The following is a 21,384-nucleotide window of genomic DNA, read 5'->3' on the forward strand; positions in this document are numbered from 1 at the left end:
GGGAAAGTCATGCAACCAGGAAGGCAACAGAGGCAAACCAGGCCAGAAGACAGGCGCCCCCTACAGCAAAGTAAGTAACCTGCATTCCTGCGACCTCTCAGGCTGGATGACTTCTGTTTATCTGAGCATTTTCTTACACCTGGACAGTAGGTCGGATCCTGCTTTCTTTGAGTCAGATGGCTGTGCTCTGTGGGGACAGGAAACGTGAGCAGTTGGTTGAATAGAGGGGTGTGCTCCTTGGGCGGGGATTTCATGGTTCAGCGAAGAAAGCAGAAAGGGGAGAGACAGGTGAGAGGGATGTGACTATGGGTATCCAGCCCAGGCATTCCCTCCAGACTTCGGCTAAGTTGCGGTTAAGGTGTAAACTCCTCAGAAAGCCTCAAGGAGGAATGGGTTGTTTGTCTGTTTGTTCTTATTCATTCATCCATTCACTCATATCCCCCCCCCCCCCCCCCCAGTGGTTTCGGGTATATTGAGAGTTGTGCAACTACCACCCATCTAATTTCAGAACATTTTCATCACCCCAAAAAGAACCCTCACACCCATTAGCAGTCATTCCCCATTCCCCCCCCTTCCCCAGCCCAAATCCTTCATGTCTAAGGCCTTCCTAGCACGATCCTGCCACGTCTAAAGGCAGAGCGCTCATTAGAGAATAAAACATTGGAAAAAGCAGCTGTGAGAGAGGCAGTGAACATCAATTTCCTGCAGGATCTGGTGGGGGCCTGAATCAGCTAAGCTGAGTAAAGGTCCTGCCTAACAATTTCCTCTTGAGACTAAAGCAAAGCGAGAAGGCTTGTCTCACTGAAGAGAACAGGTGCCTGTTCCTCTGGACTTGGGTCAGCCCAGGAAGAAGCAACTGGCTGGGAGAGTCACCGTGCCCTGATGGCCATGGAGAAGTCTGGATAGAGGCTGCCATGTACCTCAGACCTCATCAAGGCAGAAGTGACTCCATGACATGGGAAACAGGCTCAAGCTTTAAAAGCTACAGCACATGGAAGAATATATATATATATGTATATATATACATATATATATTATTATATATTTATTTATATATAATGTATAAATATATACGTGTATATATATATATATATATATATATATATATATATATATATATTTGTACCCCACGTCCTCTGAAAAGATTGCTTAGCTGAGAAGTTGTGAAGCAGATATACAAGACAGCTGCTATCTAGTGCCCCGGGCGTGGTCACATGACAGACAAGACTTGTTCTCTGGACTCCAATAGGTACGGATGGGACCCAAGGAAAGAAAACTGTTGGAAGACAGCAATGTTTCAGCTCATTACAGGGAAGGGTTTCCTAATAGTCATGCAATCTGAAGGCCAAATGGGCTGCCGGCAAGGTAGAGCGTTAAAAGGCAATCTGGATATTCAATAAGTGGATGCTGTGGAGGTAATCTGAAAAACAGAGGGTGATGTGACAACTGTGGCATTCCCGCACTTGAGTGGTGAGGTCAACTGTGAGGTGTGTTGCAAGTGATCTGTTCCAGTAATAAAACGAGGGAGGGTGTGATTTGCTGTCTTTAGATTCTGGGTTATCACTATACTGCCACTCTCATTCACTTGCGTTATTCAGTATTTTCTCGAGCAAAAGTGAATTGCTCTGCGTTAAAGTTAGTGTGCTGGGTGACGCCCGGGGAATGTTCCACTCAAATGTATTTGTAGGCTCCCGGAGGTGGGGAATTCGCAGGCTAGATGACGGGAGAATCCCTTCCAGAGCGGAGATTTCTTGAGGGTAGGGGGCACCCCTCATCAGCCTGCCAGCATAACCCTCACATACCGGAGAGCAGGCGTCACTGCCTTTCCGCAGAATTTATCTGCAGACTGTGGGGTCTAAGTCTCACACCTATAGGAGACACTGGTAACAAGTCCTGAGGGGACATAGGAATTCTACAGAATGAGACAGTGAGGACTAAATTGAGTTGCATCTGTCGGCAGGTTTTATTTGCACAGAACAGTCATTCAGATGATTTTAATAGGACCAAAGGAAAGTCTGGCCTCGATACTTTCTTTAAATAAAAATGGTTATAGATGATGTAAATATGGCCAGAGAACATTATTTGCTTCTTGAAACATTAAACATTTTTTCCTCTAAGCAAAAATTGACATGAACTGGTAACTAACGGAACCTGAACTTAGCCAACCTCACCCCAATCCAAACTGGAATTGACTTTCAGTTTTCATCTCCCTGGATAAATAGCTTTGGCAGAAACCATTGTCACAAAGGCCAACTGTAGAAGTGCCACCATAAAAACGCTGGACTGACCAACCCTCGCCTTTTCAGATTCTTCTCTGACTCCTTTTCCGTGTCCTTTTTCTGCTCCTCTGCCAAATGACCACATGTTAATTACTCCTCTGGAATGCGAGAATAACTAAGCAGATACAAGGTATCTGATCACCTGGAGCAGTGCGCTACTGGGCAGCCTGTGATTTCTGGCACCTCATGATTTTTTTTTATTACAAAAATTTTTTCATTATAAAACTATTATTACCACATTATAAAAGCTTGGAAACCAGAGAAAAGACCAAAAAACACTTATGATCCCATTATCCTAAAAAAATTGCTGTTTGCACTTTGGTGTGTTGTCTACTTTTCTTCAGGGCTCTCTTGTGTATGTGGTTACAGGGCTTATTTGTACCCTGCCTCCTCTGGAGAAGGATGTGCAGCAGCTTAGGTAAATGGGCATCACCAGACAGACAACTCCACGTAGACACAATCTCTCCCTAACCAGCTCGTCCTCCCGACGTCCTGGTTTCTAACTTGTCAATTCCAGTTCCCCATCATCCAGGTTGCAACTTTTGTTCCCTCTCGGACTCCTCTCCCTCAACCCCCGTGTCCGTTTGCATTGATTCTTCTGTCATTCGCCCTTTCTCACATCTGCCCTCCCCACCCTCCTTCACACTGCCACCAACCCCAGTCCAATTTATCACCTATTTCCCTAAGTGATTACAATGCTTCTCTGCCTCTACTTTCTCTCCTCTTCCTTCGTCTTGTACGGTTGAATTCTTTTCCTTATTTTGACTGCTCTCCTTGAACAAGAGATTGAAAACAACTGGTTTTCGGTGGTCTGACAAAGAACATTCTCTGGTTGGAAATTTATAAACACGCACAATTTGTCCCCAGTCTACTCTTCCTGCCCTGTCTTCTACCAATTCCCTACGTGAAATCTGTGCTGCTGATCAGCTGCCCTAGACAGGAGACATAGTAGGTGGTAGGTAGAGTGAGCAGGGCAGGACACGTGCTTGCTCCCTGGTATCCCTGTGAGGAGAATACCATCCAGGCCAGCCAAGACGCACTAACGGGCAGTGGACCTATCCTTGTGCCATTAATGACCATAAAGGGGACACAATAAAGGGAACAACTGTTTCCAAGCATGAGGCTACAAACAGAGCAGGGCTGCGAACCTGGAGAGAAGAGAAATACAGAGGTGAGGTCTATTGTCACCTGGCTTCCTGCTTCCGGGGGGCACTTTTCACACTGGAGTTCAGGGGAGTGGACTCACAGAGAGCGATATGTTCAAGCCTTTGCACTTAGCAAATATTGCTCAGAAGATGAGAAACCAACCCAGTATGTGTTTTTTTTAAGTAGGCTGCTTACATTCTGGATTTTAAAAGTGTATCATTGCTCTAAAACTTCTATGGGGACTTTTCTCTTTTTAATGTTGTATCTTTCTTTCCATTTTTTTTTTAGTTGAAAATACTGAGCAATCTTGCCTAGAGTTTCAAGGAGGACTCCCACTAAAAGACGATGAAAGCATTTTTAGGTAATGATGTTTTCTGTCTCTCAGCCTTCTTTCTACTAATCTTCACAGCCTACACTAGTAGAGAAGAGATCACACACTGAACCTATGGAGTTTTGCGTTAATGAACTACACGAACACCTCTGCAACGTTTTAAAAGACTAGGTTGCTGGGCCATCAACACTTTGCAGCAGACTGAAACCACAAGGGTGGATACCCATCATCGGCAAGCCGTCAAAGCCCGTGATAGTGCCAAAGCCGTATCCAAGAATGACTAAAGCCAAAGCAGTCACCTAGACACCATCCTAGAGAGGGCCCAGGAGTAACTCAAGACTATAACTAGCACGTGGTGAGGGAGGGGACATTGGAGGGGGCGTGATAGGGTTTGCTCTTCTCATACCCTACACATCTTCCCTTCGGCCCTACTGTAGTTGTCCAAGACCACTGGCCTCAGATCCCACTCTTCCTGCTCAGCTCCAGCCCAAAAGAATGCTCAAGGAGCCCCTACCAGCTGCCTTTCACAATCGGCCGTGACGATGACCTGCCGGGTCTCGAGGGCATTGTCAGGGACGGCGTTCCTGCCACCGATTCGCAGATTCGCCTTTGGAGGATACTCCCACATCATCCCAACCTGTTGGTAAATTCAGGTAAAGAACCCAATGCGTCTCCTAAGCAGAGCTTAAGGGCTTTCTTCTTTAACACGCTACACCCAAACTGGAACCTCCTGAGGGGCCAAGGCCTGGAAGTCATTCTTCTGTCCTCACTGCTGCCTCCACTGAGGCCCAGAAGGATCCCAGCGAGAGGACCCTTCTCATGCTCACCCTCATCAAAGTCACCACAGGAACACAATCTTTAGGTCTCATGCTGTGTAGGCTCGGGGGCAAGTTCAGGAACAAAGCAAACCCAACCCTGCACATTACACTGCCTGGGAAGTACGAGGCGGCCAGACTGACCACAAAGGCATGCAGACTGCCCGCTACCCAGAGAGGTCTAGAAATTTCCATCCTACCGTCAGCAAGCGGCTTGCAGGAGAGGGCATCATCGAGGTCGCGGGCAGTAGATGGGTCAATGGTGAAGATACAGTCTTTCCTGGGAAAGATTGAAGATATAATTAGCAATGCGGCAAATACCAGAGTCTTTACCCCACCGTACTAGAGTTTTAAAGAACAGTTACTTTGCGAATGTGCAAATGGTAGGCAAAGGGACGAGTAACTTCTGTCGTGGCTCTCTGAGAAGGGGATCTTTAGTCTACAGTGAGACAGGGGAGAGACAAATGGGGGAAGCTACCAAGACTCCATCCTGTCTCTAAGGGTCTTCTTCCTCTCTGTCAACTGGCACCTACTGTTCCTTGGTCCTGAGCAAGAAAGGTGTGAGCAGGTAGACTGAGGTGGCTTCCACGGACAAGGCTTCCCAGAAGAGTTTTCTGACACGAGGAGCAAGGCCCTTCGGTAAATTCCTCTCCGGTGGTAGTTCTTATTTTTGCCGCCCTCTTCCTCAGCGGCTGGTGGGAACCTGTCCTTGGGAGGATGACTCACTGTTCCTTCTTCTATCTCCACCCAAGTGGGATTTGCCACAGTACAAATCACCTGACTTGTGACACAGGGGACGGGACCTGAGAAGAAGTTTTACAAAAAAAACTTGGGCCCATACAGTTAGCCATAATACAACTACACTTGGAATTGGCCCTGAATCAGTTGGTTTTCGTGGAATCATCGTACACTGCGCCCAAGCTCACAGAATCCAGTACGCCCTCTGTCCACTCATCTTCGCATGGCCCCCCATGCACTTCTCACTCTTAATCTGTCAAGTGCTGGGGCGTTCTCATTTTGCTTTCGTTTCCCACCTAACATGCCGTGCCCAGCTCACCAGTCTGACCATGTAAATGCCCACGGTTGGAGCAGCCCGTCCTGAGTTCTCCCCGCCTCCTGCCTTCCCTCCCCCCCCCCCCCCCCCCCCGGGGCACTGGCCCGGGGGCTGGGGTACAGGAAGTACCCGCCCCTCCCACAAGGCTCTCTAGCTGGCGCCCTCTGCTGTCTCTGGACTCTTCCCACGCTCTGCCCTCGCGTCCTCTAGTACTAGCAGGGCTGGGGCTGCGTGCCGGTCTCTTCCGGAGGCATCAGCACTAGCGACGGGAGCATCCTCTACCCACCACAATGAGACCGGCTGGGGTGGCAGAGACCTCTTTCCTCCGGTCGGTCGCTCCTCTGCTCAAAATGTCCTCAAAGCCCTGAGAGGCTGCAGAGCTGGCTCCGGGGGCTGGCCTGCAAAGTTCTCAGGGCCTTCCTTCCTCCGTCCCCTTCTTGCTCTTTTCCCTCACGGCTGACCACCCTCACAGCCCACCGTGATCCCTCCCACCGCTCAGCTCACCCCGCAGCAGCTTGATTCTAGGCCACTACTGATTCTAACAGGCACCAGCAATTCAGCAGCACATTTTTAGGGAAACAAAAACCCCCACCATATTAACATTGATTTTAATGTATTTTGGGATTTGAGAAATGTCAAAATGTTTAAAAAAGAGAGAGAGAGAGAGAGAGAGAGAGAGAGAGAGAGACTCTTAAAAATAATATACAGATAGCCAAGATGTGGTATAGCTATACAAGGGAATAACTACTACTTAGCAATGAAAAGGAACAAATTATTCGTGCGTGTAGTAACTTGAAGAATCTCAAAGTTACTATGTTAAGTTAAAAACGCCATTCTCATGAGTTTATATGATATGTAATTCCATTTCTAGGACACTGTCACAACGACAAAATTATATGACAGCAGATCAGTGGTTGCCAGGGGCTGGGAGTACTTGTTCCGGGGGAACAGAGCTTTCTGGTATCTTGACTGTCATGGTGATTATGTGAATCCATACAGGGCTTAAAATTCATATAAATGCACAACAAATAAAGGCCAACTTTACTGATCATTAATTCAAAAATTAAAAATTTTGAGTATGACTTTTGAATCAAGGAAAGAATATGCCTTATTAATAAAGTTGATGAGGAGGTGCTAGAATTACTCATTATTTCCCCTGTATACTTGTCCATATTTTTCAAAATTTTCACTGCAACTATTATTTTTATAAATAGAAAAAATCAGCACTGTAATCTCCAATCAAAAAAATGCATATATAATACTGCTTATAAAGATGTTTAGCAATCCTGTAGACTCGTATTGCAAAATACAGTCAATAAGTTAAAAATTATGCATCAGGTAAAACCATGAACTCACTGGTAACTAAGAGAAGAGGGTGGGGAGAGGTGAGTGCCACTCAGGTAGAAGGAACTAGAGCATTGAGAGCACAGTCCCAGGAAGAGTGGCTTATCAGGACATCTACTCTTCTCACTAAACAGTTCAAGAAGAAGTGCACACCGCGGCGGGGTGGGGGGGGTGGTGGTGGTGGGATATAAACGTGGAGGTCTCAGGATACAAAGAAATAATTTCTGTTCCACCATATAAAAGATGTACTTATGGCACAGTGCCAGATGAAAAGAGAAACACCAGCTATCCTCTGGAAAGTAAGCTCCCTGAAGGCCATGTTCCAGGGCTATACAGAGGCTGTAACTCCCAAGTGTTTGTTGAATGAATGCATACTTGCTAACAAGAAGAGACGGGGAGGTGAAATTAATCCTGACACCAAAGTAATGGGCTCTAAATTGGCAAGGATCTTGAACTTGAATCACAAGGTAAAGAAGAAACTGTCTGTTTGCTGTTCCTTTTGTATCCCCCATAAAAGTTAGCGAAATGCTTTATATATACACTGAGTACTCAATAAATACTTGCGGAACTGAAAGTAAAATGTCAGACTTGGAGGCGGGAATATTTTGATCCTCCTTCCTTAATGACATCATAAGAAGCTGAAAGAATGTCCCTCTAGTCAGAAATCAAAAAGAACACTGTTAGCTTTGTGGGGGCCACAGTTTACTGGTTTACTTCGATTGCTGAAAAGGAAGTTATGTTTTCTTAAAATTAAATGTCTCACAGTGTTTTGACTTTTATTTCAGTGAATGAATGAATAATGCCCCCTAAAACATTTCAGTGTCAAACTGATGCAGGCATATACGACAGAGTAAAATTTTAGGGCTTCAACTGTAATTTGCAAATGTCTTGTTTAAGAGGACCCACTAACTGTTTCTGAGAGAAATCTTAGAATAGCCTGTAAACACTCAAACCAACTCTCTACTGCTGTTTTATTATTTTTTTTAATCTGCTCCTAAACCAGAAACATAAAAGTCTAAATTAAAACAACTCTGAGGAACAGTGGTCAGGAAGGCTTGCTGGAAAGAGATACCACCCTAACATTATCCTTGATCATGGGACAGCAAACTATAGCCACAGACCAAAAAGAGCCTGCCACCTGGTTTTTGAATGATCTGTGAGATAAGAATGGTTTGTGCATTTTTAAATGGTTCGGGGGGGGGGGGAACCCCAAAAGAATATTATTTCATGACATGGGAAAATTGTATGACGTTCAAATTTCAGTATCCATAAGTGAAGATCTACTGGAACACAGCCACGCTTTTTGGATACAATGGCAGAGCTGAGTAGTTATGTCAGAGACTGTATATTCAACATCACTACCTGGCTCTTAACAGAAAGTTTGCTGACCCCTGTTTTGGATCAATGTTCCCCAGTGTGCCAACTACGGTTGTTTTTTTTTTTTTTTGTTTGTCTGTTTAAAGGTCTGATGATTAAGTCAGTTTGGGGAATGCTGGGCCAATTTCTTAATTGCGGGACTTAGAGCGTTCAATATGCCGCTGTCACATAGTTCTTGTCACGTCTATGTGGTCTGGGCTTTTTTTTTCTTTTTTTGGTGGGAGATCATCTCCCAGATCTGACATCTTCCTCAGGAGACTGCCCTCTGAGAAGTGATGAACTGCACGCCGCACAGGCCTCCAGGGGAGTCCTTGCCCCCGATGCAGCCTTGTCACCAGGCCTACCCCAAGGGCCATGGCAAGAAGTCAACAAAATGGCTATGCTACTCACTGCAGGGAAGCTGATGAGGGCCTTGTCCATCCGAACATGTGGCCCCTTTTATGAGTGCTTTTGGGGGAAGTTTATATGCGGCAAGGACCCACTCCTCCCCTCCTGAGCTAATGGTTTGTTTGTATTTTACAGACGTGAATTTTATCCTTTTAAGTTTCCCTCTTTGCTTGGGCTGCTAGGAGACCCAGGAAACTCTGGTGACTTGCCTCAAAAGGATCTTATTTATAGTCTGAACTTTGTGAACTAAGCTTTCTCCTGGCTGCAACTAATTATCCCACTTATATATTCCTTTTGCCTTGTATCCGAACTAAAAAAAAGTTAACTACATTATATGTGTACCTGTTAGGTACCTTAAAATCACTTCTTTTAAAAAAGCAGGGTTGGGGCGCCTGGGTGGCGCAGTCGGTTAAGCGTCCGACTTCAGCCAGGTCACGATCTCGCGGTCCGTGAGTTCGAGCCCCGCGTCGGGCTCTGGGCCGACGGCTCGGAGCCTGGAGCCCGTTTCCGATTCTGTGTCTCCCTCTCTCTCTGCCCCTCCCCCGTTCATGCTCTGTCTCTCTCTGTCCCAAAAATAAATAAAAAACATTGAAAAAAAAATTAAAAAAAAAAAAAAAAAAAAAGCAGGGTATAAGTACGTACATAGGTAGGCCGAGGGGTTACAACCTTTCAGGATCACGTTGAAGGGGATGGTGGAAGGAAAGACCTTCGATATGGGTACTAAGAGAACGAACTTCTAGACACAGTAAAACCTGGCGAGCTCCCAACAAGTATTTGTGCCGTAGCAGGGGACTCCAAACTTGCTCTCTCACTGCGGCAAGTTGGGAGAAGCAAGGGAACAGTGAGTGACCCTGACAAACCCCAGCGCCGAGAGCCAGCGATTTAACCTGTTGTCATCGCCACAATTACGAATCGGCCATGATGTGGTGCGTGAGGGTTCCTTCCGGTTGTGGGCCACAGCGGCTGGGAGCTGCTGGCCTCAGCACTTGGGAGCCCAGCCCCACGGGGGTGGTGCCCTGTGCAGCTGTTACACTCTGTTACCATGCTTGGGATTTTACTGGCTCCTCTTCTGGAAGGCTTTGGTCTCACAACCTGCAGGGAGCAGCCTGGTCTGCCAGCTTTTAGAACCTGTGAGACCAAATATTTAAAGAGTTCCGCAACAATGGTTAGAAAGAAGCTAACCCTGACCCACAGGAAATAGGGTGCCAGGTGGGGGAGGGAAAGAATGAGACTCCAGTTCATGAGGCTGCAGAATTCCAATTCAGAGCAACGTTATGTAACCAGAATTTCTGAAGGCACGTGACTGAAGGGCTTAGTAGAACTTTTTCAAGTGACAGAAAACTTCTAAGATTGTCCTCCTCAAAGCCACTGGTCCAGGAAAAGAACACATGAAAAGTAACTAAACGCCTCCTTCAATCCCTTAAGACCTTGCCAAGAATCCCAGGAAACCACAAAACCGTAGAAAGAATTTCTGTTCCTCTGTCACTCACACACTCTTCCTCCGACCCTGCGTCGCCTTCCTCCTCAAGGCACCAGCACCTCTACCTCCCTGGAGCTGGGGGCAGCTGTCTAGTCTCCACGGCAACATTCTATCACCAGGCCGTCACTATTCACCTCGCCGGATTTGGGCCATGGCCCTTACCACGCCACAGAAACTGCTCTCCCTAAGGTCATGGGTGTTGCCAGATTAATCACCTCAAAGCATGTGTCTGGTCAAGAACCTTTATCAACTCCTTCCTGAGCAAAAGAGAAATTCAGCTTAGAATTCAAAGCCTTTCAGGATCAGGCCCCAACCTGTATTTTTCCAGTCAGTTTGCACAGTCCCGACATGGACCTTACGTGCCAAACTTTCCTCTATACCCTCTGGTCTCTGAAACACTGTGCCGTTCCTAAATGGGACATTCACCCAGCCAACCTCCAACGTCCAAGGCCTACCTAGCTTTAAAAGGACTGGCCAAGAAGCCATCTTTTTTCCAGGCAACCTCTGTGGCTCCACAGAGCGGACAGTGCTTCTCCTCCGCGGTGCTGCCCACGCCTGCAATCTGCCCCTCTCCAACGGCACTGGCCATTGTCCCCAGCATGCCGGTGGGTCCTTAGGGACAGGTCTTCCTCCGACCCTGCGTCGCCTTGTCTCACCGTGACAAGGCCGGGAGCTGCTCGAGGTCTGGCTCTGGCACGGGTCTGTCTCTCTATCTCCTCCAGCACACTGAAGGCACACAGATACGACGAATAGTTGATGGATAAGTGAATGAAAAAATGACCAAAGGGCTCTCTTTAGCACTTTTCCGTTCAACTTTGCCACTGCGTCTTGGGAAATACATTTAGGATTAGAACTCATGACCTCCTGGCATGCAACCCTGTGGTCACACCACAGTGTTATTGTTTCCGAGGGTGTCCTTTTCTGTCTTCATCCCATCTTCTTTTCTCATAAAACAGTGTTTTACAAACTGCGGTCGAGGGACCCTCTCCAGACTCACAGCATTTACAGAGGCCCTCCTCTGCCGTGACTCTGTGTGCCTCCTTGCTGGCAAGCGATTCGGCTGCGAAGGATCTGGGTCGATGATGGCGAATGGGTGGAAAGGAACGGGAAAATTTTGAGAAATGATCTTACGAGGTTAAAGAATAAAAGTTCTACACAAACACTTTCTTAGATGAGATGGTACCAAGAGTCTATACAGAAACCAGCAGATCTCATGTCAACTATGGGAGGAAACATAACGACATAGCTGGGGCGCTCACCCACGGAGTGCCATGTAGACAGCCCAGCCAGATGGGTGCTGGGTGGTCCAGTCACGTCAGAGGCTGAGTTCATGATCTTCCATTTCAATCTGGCTCTCCTCAGGATGGGCCGACCCAGGGCATTGTCCAAACCTAGGTCTGTCCCCCTTGGTGTAGCGGGCCCGGACCTTTTATTTTTTTCTGGAGGCAGCTGTGGAAATGCTAATACTCTTTCACTCAGCCCTACCGCCACAACAGATGCTGAAAAGTCTGACACAAATCCCAGATTTTTCAGAACAGGAAAAGACTAAGGTCTATTTAAAGCAGAAAGAGACCTTGGTCCATCTGTCCCTCTCTGCCCCATTAGTGACGAAGTGACATATTTGAGACCACAGAGTGAGCAGGAAGAAATGAGGTGATGGCCTGGGCAGGCTCTTTTTACGTGACCATGGGTTTTTAATCTACAGTCCACAGAAGATCTACCTCAAGCTCTAGCAAAATTCCAGACCAAGGGAACATAGTTATTAAGTTACTTTCTAAAGGACAGAGATAGGACGAGGCTGAATCAGAAGCAACTGAAACAGTCTTCCCTGTTACACTCACTTATCCACGGAACCTCTCATCATTCTGTGCCTCTTTTTATACTTCAACAACCGACACTCTGGAGCAGAGGCCATGGGACAAGGCCGGCCGGAACCGTGGGAGCCGGGGATTATGGCATGGGCCAGGGAAGCCATGGATTCAACTCAAAGAATGTGCTAAAATTAACTTTCTTCCCTTCAGTTTCCATTTTGAAGCATGTTAAACTTTCAGGAGAGCTGAAAGAATGGTAAAATGAACACCCATATACTTCTCATCAAGATTCATCAAATGTCAACACTTTGTCATATTTGCTTTACTTTCTCCTCTCTCCACTCCCACCTTCATACATCTAGATTTTTTTTTTCCATCTGAACTATTTAAACTTATGTTGCAGAGATGATTACCCCTCCACACTTTACCATGCATTTTGTAAGAATAAGGGCATTCTTCTACAGAACCACAACATTTTTACCACAGACAAGACTAATAATTCCCTACATCTAATTTACAGATCATATTTAAATGTCTTCAACTGTCCCCCAAAAGTTTCTTTAGCTCTTTGTTTTCCTCCTGATCTAGGATCTAATCAAAGTTTATACCTAGTATTTGGTGGTTGTGTCTCTTTGGTCTGTTTAATGTAAAACAGTCCATCCTTTTTTTTTAACGTAACATTGCTTTTTTTGAAGAGTCCCAGCCAGATGTCTTATAGAATGTCTTATGTTCTGGATTTAGCAGCTTGCTTCTTCATGGAAGGTGAAGAAAGGAAGGGACAGAAAGAAATAAAACGTGGCAAAATTAATCTTCTCTGAATTTCCTAAACAGAAAGTTAATGTTTTTATTTATTTTTGAGAGAGAGAGAGCGAGCGAGCGCAAGCAGAGGAGGGGCAGAGAGAGAGAGAGGGAGACACAGAATCCGAAGCAGGCTCCAGGCTGTGAGCTGTCACACAGAGCCTGACGTAGGGCTTAATCTCACAGAGTGTGAGATCGTGACCTGAGCTGAAGTCAGACGCTTAACCGACTGAGCCACCCAGGCGCCCTCCCCCCACCCCAAACAGAAAGTTAAGATTTAAGTCTCGAGGAGACTCAGGCTGAATATTTTAGCTTGAATACTGCACAGGTGATAGTGTGCACTTCATCCAGCATTCCTTCAGAAGGCACAAACCGTGAGGCTGCGATATTGGATTACTTGGTCAAGGTGCTACTAGCCAGATCTTTCTACCTTAAGGTTACCTTTTACTTGGTATTTAACAAATAATCTGTGGAATAAGGCTTCTAGATAATGTGGATATCCTGTTCTCACAGAACATTTCAGGCAATGATTTTAGCATCCAGTGGTAATTTTTGCCCGAATCAATATAACTCTTCAAGTTATAAAATGGTGCTTTTCATATACTATAAATACATTTATTAGTTGCCTCTCTTCTGCCAACAAGTTTTCCTGCTGTGCCCCCGAAGTTTTTCATGAATTTGCATTCATCCTTGTGCAGGGGCCATGCTAATCTTCTCTGTATTGTTCCAATTTTAGCATATTGTGCTAAGTGAGCACCCCAAAGTTTGCTTTTATTTTGAGCATTATTATAGATCCACTGATTTTTTTTTTGAAGTTCAATGTATTATTATCTACTACCATTACTATTCTTTCTGGTACTCAAATTGTCCCAAATTAGGTTAGTGGGAGCTCTTTCAAAAGATCTCCCATGTCCTTGTGGTATGTCTCCACAATAAATCTTTGAGTGCTTTGGGGCACCTGGGTGGCTCAGTCGTTGAGCATCCAACTTCAAGCTCAGGTCATGATCTCACGGTTTGTGAGTTCGAGCCCCACGTTGGGCTCACGGTTGTCAGCCTGTCAGCGCAGAGCCCACTTCGGATCCTCTGTCTCCCTCTCATTGCCCCTCCCCTGCTTGTGCTCTCCCCAAAATATATAAATATTAACAAATAAAAAAATAAACCAATAAACCTTTGAGAGCTTCTCTGCTTTTTGGCCCAGCATGTTTGAGGCACACCTTATACATTCCCGTCCCAGACTAATAATCACCCAATTCCCTTAGGAGCCCTAAGATTGTGGCAGGGAGTAAATGGTACTTAGAAACCGATAGAGGGTACTAGACTGCTGTGTTCATTATTACTGGGGTCTCACGGCTTCTAGGCCGTTTTAATGAGCAGAACTAGAAAATACTGAGTTAAATCAGAGAAACTGCTGATATCTGACTATTTGTGGCCTAAAAATTGGCAATTTCATGGGGTTGAACCCGACATACTGTTTAAAAATCATGAGTTCACATTGACACTCCAACTGATATCTAATACCACAGCATTCTTCCTCATCTTCTCTCATTCCACATTTATGCCTTCATTCTCCCAGTGAGAACCTTTGCTCCCAATGACCTCAATATTCAAAACAGTTACAGAATTATAATCCAAATGCCACTAGCGCAAAGAGTCTATTAAGATTTGGAGTTTTATCCTTAGCAAACAGCCACTCCAAGTACGGAGTGCTCAAAAGTACAGTGCCACAAGTTATTCGAATTCTTTTCTCTGTATGTGGTGATGCTGTGCATTTAACACACATTTAGAACCACTTGTCTTTGTCTTACGTCAATTTTAGAGGTTTTGTTTTTATCTCTTTTTGGATTTCATTTCACTTTATTGTTGAACATTTAAAACATTTAAATGGTTCAAAGATAAAATGTACTCACAAAAGCCTTACTCTGCTCTCTACCTTCTACCTTTTCTCCACGTATCCCCTGGCGATAACTATTTTCACCATATCCTGGTCTATCCTTTCGATGTTTCTGCTTTCCTTTCTGATATTATTTTTCCTTATTTTCTCTTTGTTCTTATACAAACAGCTGAATACTATGAACTCTTTTGCAACCTGCTTTTTTTGCACTTAACAATAAATCCTGGAAATTATTCCATATCGGTTCAGAGACCAGAATCAGAGAATCCTCACAACTGGAAGTTCCTTAGAGGTCACCTTAGTCCAAATTTTATCCCTCACATGACTCTAAACCAAAAGTCAATCAAAGAGATCAACTCACATCTTAAAAATCTAGGATATGGAGGCAGTAAAGTTTATTTCCTCATTAGGCTGACCATTCGATTTAGAGAGCTCTATCAGAAAGTACTTTCCCATGCTGAATTGACATCTAATTCTGAAAAACTCCATAGTTCAGCTACTTGTAGCCACAAAGAATTAGCTGGCTCCCTCTTTCACCACGCAGCCCTTGAAACATAACTTTTCCCGAGAAATAGGCCCATCTCTTTCTTGTTCTAAATGGTTTATAATTGTGTGAAAATGCAGTTATTTTCATAATAATTTTCACTTATTTTGTGTCAAGAACAAAACCAAGTTGTAAGAACCAGTGGAACGTCAATAGAAAGAAAGTAGCAGAGGTCAAGAGAAAGAAGGCCAAAATTCCTTCATTCAATATTTACCGGGCATCTACTTACTGTTTTAGGTGTTTGGGTCACAGTTAAGAATAAAGATGCCTACCCACTTATATTCTAGTGGGGGAGGAGACAGAAAATAAAAAGTACTGTCATTAAGTGCTGTGCAGGAAAAAAGAAGAAGAAGAAGAAGAAGAAGAAGAAGAAGAAGAAGAAGAAGAAAGAAAGAAAGAAAGAAAGAAAGAAAGAAAGAAAGAAAGAAAGAAAGAAAGAAAGAAACGAAAATTAGGACAGAGTAAGGGGGACAGGTTGGAAGGGCTGATTATAATTAGGACAGCCAGGCTAGGCACCAATGAGATGATGACGTTTAAAGATGACCCGAAGGAGGTGAGGAAGCGAACCATGGGTTACAGCGGGGAAGAAAGACTTGGACAAAACAGTTTGTGCAAAGGCCCAGAATCCACCAAGTTAGTTGACCTGAGGGCACTGAACAACTGGGCACAACTCAACCCAGAAACTTTATATGTAGAGCAGAGACGGCTTGGCCTCTGCATTCTTTCACTTTCCTTCCAAGAAGTCTCCAGTCTAGGTCTACAGAGGTTCGGAATGCGGTTCTGCATGCCTAATGGAGCAATGAGAGCAGCTGAGTCCACTGGGCCCAGAAAGTCTCTCTATCTAAAGCTCTCTCTCTCGGAACACCTCTCTTTTTCCTTTTATCTCTGCTAGCAGAATGTCCTATAGTCCAGATTTTAAAAATCCGATTGGGGTTAAAAACAGGCTATGAGAATACAGACTAATATAAATTGAGTTTTGAAATCAGACAAAATGAAATAGTAATGAACTTCCAGGAAATGCTCTCACAGAGAGATCAAATCTTGAAGGCTCTCGATAAAGAGTGTTAAAAATTTAAGCATAAAGAATTTGATACAATGTACAAAATCTTCACAGAGTATCAACACATTAGAGGGCTTCAATATAATGGGATATCCAGCTCTCATTAAAAACACTTTTATCTCTATCTTCTAGAAAGCACCTTTTGAGAGGACAGAATTATAATAATGGTGGATATTATTTTTGTTCTCATTTTGTACATGGGGAAACTGTGGCTCAGAGAGATTAAGCTACTTGCCAAAGGTCATGGAACTGCAGAGTTTTGATTTAATGGGACGGGAATTCAAGAGAAAGTGTTAAAGGAAGTGAAGTAGACTGAGAAGCTTCATTTCAATTGAAATTGACATCTCTTCTAGTCACCCTTAGTTCCAAACTTTATCTTAAGATTTAAACACCTCAGAAGCATTTTGGCGGAAGTAATATATACCCCAAATTTCTTTCAGGAAAATTTCCTCTATGGTTGACTAAGTTACAATGACTTCATTTTTAGGTACCAAATCCAAATGTGACTTTTTTTTTTTTTTTTTTTTAAATCCTTAACCTGAAAAGTCACATACCGAGTTCTGATAGCAAGTTTATTCAAAGTAGATAATCCTTAGTATGTCAGAAGAAGCCGCGTCCCAAGTACTTTTTTTTGGAAAGGGTGTACAAAAATAGGAAAAAATAGCCAAGGAAAGAATATGCATAGATATATTTTCACTCAAATATACTATACTTTTAAATTTGTTTTGTAATTTCCAGAAGTGACATAGTTAACATGTAAAAATAAAATGGAAATTGTAACCAAATTTTAATATGACTTTATCAGAGACTTAAACACGATGGGGTAAAGGCGAGTCTTTAACGGATTTAAATTCTAGTGGACAGAATTAAGAATAGTTACAAAGACAAGGAATTAACTATGTCTAGACATCTCTCCTACATCTCTATTTGAGGAACAGTATTTTTTTTTTTCTCATCCTTTGAATTCCCAAGTTAGGAATTCAGAACCTGCTGTTGAAAGGATCATCATCCTTAATTCTCAATCCATTTATCAGGCTAAAATGCAAATGTAAGTGGTGAATACATTTCAACAGTCCTGGAGCTCCAAAGAGCCTTCTCAGGGAACATGCTGAGCTAACTGGGGAAGGGTTAAGCCACCCCTATTTTTCAGATCTGAAAACAGTTGTTCTGATATGAGAAGAATCATTACAGTGGTGCCAGCTCCCTTCTATAAAAGCTATACACATTTTTTGCACAACTGTATGATTGTTATGGTAACCATAAAAATGGAACTATCATTCTTCAAATTACACACTACCCATACTGGATTACCTACATACGTTTGTTCTTCTACATTACCCAGAATTTCCTTTCAGAGAGGGCTATGTCTGTCCTATAGATGTTTAGGAGCAAGATAAAGTGGTCTCTTTCAAAGGGAGATTCCACAACAATGAATCTTTCAGAGGCCGAGCTCTTCAAGAATTCTAGGGCTTCCCTGTCAAGTCTTTGAATCCTATGGTCACTGGGAGGCCAAAATATTTTCCCTGGGAGGCAGGGGAACTGCCTGGAAAATGTATTCCCCAAATGATTGCTTTTTATTAAGAGGAAGACTAAAGCACCATGAATGGGCCCGAATAGACCTCGCACAGTTGGGTAAAATACTGAGAACCTTTACTAGAGTCTGTGTTCAGTGAGGTGAAAGACTTATTTAAGAGATATATACAAGCATTTCTGAAAATAACAGCATGAATGTATCAAACAAAAATGCCAAAATAAATTTTAGCTATATTTTAGGATGACCAGGGACTCTGTTATTACTTTGGCCAACATGAGCAGAACTTTGTAACTTTTAACAGCAAAAATGCAGGAATTCTTTCTTCTCATGAGTGGGGAAAAGCCAAGTCTGGCCTTGTATGTCTTTTAACTATTCATTTTGGGCCAAAATTCTGTTTCATTGTTCACAGAGCCGATTCTACAGTTTTTAAAAAAAAAAAAAAAAAAAAAGGCAGTCTGATAATGACTTCCTGGCTAATTTTAATATTAAATACTTAGATTTTGAGGGAAAAATGTGTTCATAATTACTGTTTGCTCCAGGGAATTTCCAAATTAGATGCTTAAATTTGTCTGGTTTTCCTTTCTCAAAAATAAAATAACTAAATTAAATTTAAACAATTAAAAAAACCCCCCCCAAACTCACAGGGTTTTGAGGGGGGCAGGGCAAGTGGGCTGTCGAGGCAGCGCTCCTGTCCTCCTGTCGCGGCAAGCGCTCTCCGGCAGCAGAATGGAGCGGAGCATGGAGTGCAAAGTGCCACTTCTCTAATCCCGGCCCGTGGACGGAGACGGGGAGTCCCCGTCCGCAGTCTGCACCTCTACCTGCACTACCAGGGTTCAAGCCTCCCGGGGCACTCCCTGGGTCTCAGCCCAATCCCCACCACCGGGTCCCTACCGAGCCTGGGACTGGCCCTCCATTCATCATCCCAACCTCTTTTCCTACTGAAGCAGCTCTCCCCAACTGGACTCCGGTCTCTCCTCCTCTTCGGCCTTTCGGGTCCATTAGCATCTGGCTACCAGGGTGAAGTTCTTCGCTCCTTTCTCAAAAACCTTCACTGGCTTCCAGCCACGCTGACGTGACACTCCTCAGCTTGGCATTCAATATCCTCCATGAACTGGCTTCAAACTTTTCCATTCTCATTTAAGATGATTTAACTTCATCAACACGGGGCCTTAGTTAACCCGTTCTGCTAACATCCCGAATTAATGATTTATGTAGACTCATCATCTCTTCTTCCAGACCATTCTCTTTGAAGGAAAGGACGGTTTCAATTATGTACTTTTCAAATCCAACAGTATCTATTTCAGGGCTTTGCAAATGGTAGCGACAATAAATATTTACTGAATTGGATCTTTAATTGGGCTCTTTCAACTCCAAACTCCTGGAAAATAGGCTGAGGCTGAGGCAGAGCCATAAATGGTTTTCACCCTCTAGTCCCTTTATCAGAAACACCAACATATCTGTGAGTAGATACACTTCAGGTGATGCCTTGGTACCTCCGGCCATGGCCTAGGAAGATGGCCCCAGAGAATTTTCTAGGTTTAGAATCAAAGTCCTTTGGGTTATGAATATGCTGATAGCAAGGGTAGACAAGAAGACAGGAAAATTGGGTAAGGAAGAACAGAATTTGAGAGCAGAAGGTAGTCTGAAAATTCTAATCTACATAATGACTCCAACATCTTTTTGGTAAGGCATCGTGCCTTAATCCTCATCAGAAAGAAAGAAGAGGCACTATTTTATAAAGCATAAAGTAGGCTAGACCCTGTACTTTATGAGAAAGTTAGTTGCCTGTATGTCCCTTTCAACTTGTAAAGGAAAGTAAGGCTCAGAGGAGTTATGTAATTCGTCCAAAAACACATCCCTAGTAAAGTGGCAGAGTATGTGACGATTCAAGCCAAATTTGTCTCTAAATATATGCTCCTGTATTTCACCCCTGTGATATCGAGGTTATTGAAACTTTTCAAACTCCTGGGAGAGCAAAATGAGTGACACCACACATAAATTAGGAGGGAACACAGCTGTAGTAGGTTGTTATCTGTCCTGCTCCCCCTCTCCCAAGCCAGCATGTAACTCAAACGGGGGCAAACTGATCCCACCCTAGAATGTGGAATTGGGACAGAGAAAGGGAGAGGGAGAGGGAGATCAGGAGGAAGGTGTGTGAGAAGAGAAGGGGGAGAGAGAAATCAGCTCCCTCAGGGGGACTGGTAATTGTCAGGTAGCAGCCATCCACTGAGGAGCAGGAAGCAAAAGAGGTTAGTCTGAGGGAGGGGAAGGAGGAAGCAGATGTGTAGAAGCAGGAGAGATGGAGAGGAATGAAGGAGGCTTTCTGGGTTTCCTGCCTTACTTCATTCGGTCCCTGGTTCCCTGCCCTTGGATTCTGGGAGTCACCACAGGATCCTTAAAACAAATTCCCCTTTCTGCTTAAGCGAGCTCCAGTGGTTTCTGCTATTTGGGACCAAAAAAGTCTTAATTAGTGCAACAGCTGTGGAAAGTTTCCTAGAATGGCTAACTTGTCATGGCTTTCTCCAATGCTTTCTTGCTAACAAGCCATGACAGGCCCTTACAGTCGGTGCTTCCATACTGCCCACTCCTGGGGGCGCTGTGAGTGTCCTCAGGTGTGGGGAGGCAGAGAGAGGGCATGGCAGAATATTAATACTAAGTTTCTACTTCAAAAACAAATCAACTAAAAAAAAAAAAAGACTCCCTTTGTCAATGAAATTACACTAAGTACAACGCTGTCACATTTTTTTTGGCCAGTAGGGATTTGAAGAAGGCTCTAACTTCTTTTTTCTCAATACAGGGGAGGGAAAGGGTGCAGTGTTCTTGACTGATGTGATATTTTGGGTTGACTTTCTTGTTTAATGTCTATCAAGAGCGTGGGTTTAAGATGCAGGCACAGGAGGATGAAGGGTAAGGGTAAGAGCTTCTAGACTATGGACCTGAATTCAAGTCGGAGCTCAGCCCCTCAGCCACGTGACCTCGAGGCAAGTGATTACACTTCCCTGAGCCCCAGTTTCTTCATCGGCAAAATAGGGATAATTATTTCGCAGGCTTGTTTCAATAATTAAATAAAGTAATACATAAGTATAAAATAATTAAATGAGATAACACATACACAAAGGTATAAAAGAAACATCCAACAAATTGTATGTGTTGGTATATGGATATTTGCCACATTACACAACAAAGCTAAATGAAAACTTCAAACTTTTACACATGCTAATTTTCCTCATCCCGGATATTTTTGGCTAAACATTAATGGAGACGATCTACTCCGAGGGAAACTGATCTTTCTTTCGGTGTGTCTTCTGGTGTACGCCAAGCCCCAAGGCAGAGAAGACAGGAGAGCGACACGTGGTGACTGCCTACGATGTGCCCAGCACTGTCTCGGGTCTGCCTGACAGTCGAGATCGTGCTAGTGATTTCGTATTTTCAAAGTAACTCTGTTTCAAAAGGAGACGATTAAATATGACTATAGAAAAGGGTAATTGAACACACATTTAAAGCATTATTATGCTTGTGGGAACACTCCTATC

General features: G+C 44.0%; 1 protein-coding gene and 1 non-coding gene across 2 annotated transcripts in view; both read right to left on the reverse strand.

Annotated features, from left to right (window-relative positions):
* The window catches only part of DIS3L2 (DIS3 like 3'-5' exoribonuclease 2), a 348,511-nt gene that overhangs the window by 133,304 nt on the left and 193,823 nt on the right, over nucleotides 1-21,384 (reverse strand). The window contains exon 10 of the mRNA XM_049614679.1: nucleotides 4,772-4,851. Within this exon, the coding sequence (XP_049470636.1) occupies nucleotides 4,772-4,851 (80 nt within the window). The remainder of the gene's footprint in view (nucleotides 1-4,771; nucleotides 4,852-21,384) is intronic.
* On the reverse strand, nucleotides 13,477-13,579 carry LOC125911963 (U6 spliceosomal RNA). The gene has a single exon (XR_007454541.1). It is a non-coding gene; the product is annotated as a U6 spliceosomal RNA (small nuclear RNA).

Source organism: Panthera uncia (genome assembly GCF_023721935.1).
Source record: "Panthera uncia isolate 11264 chromosome C1 unlocalized genomic scaffold, Puncia_PCG_1.0 HiC_scaffold_3, whole genome shotgun sequence".
Lineage (NCBI taxonomy): Eukaryota > Metazoa > Chordata > Mammalia > Carnivora > Felidae > Panthera > Panthera uncia.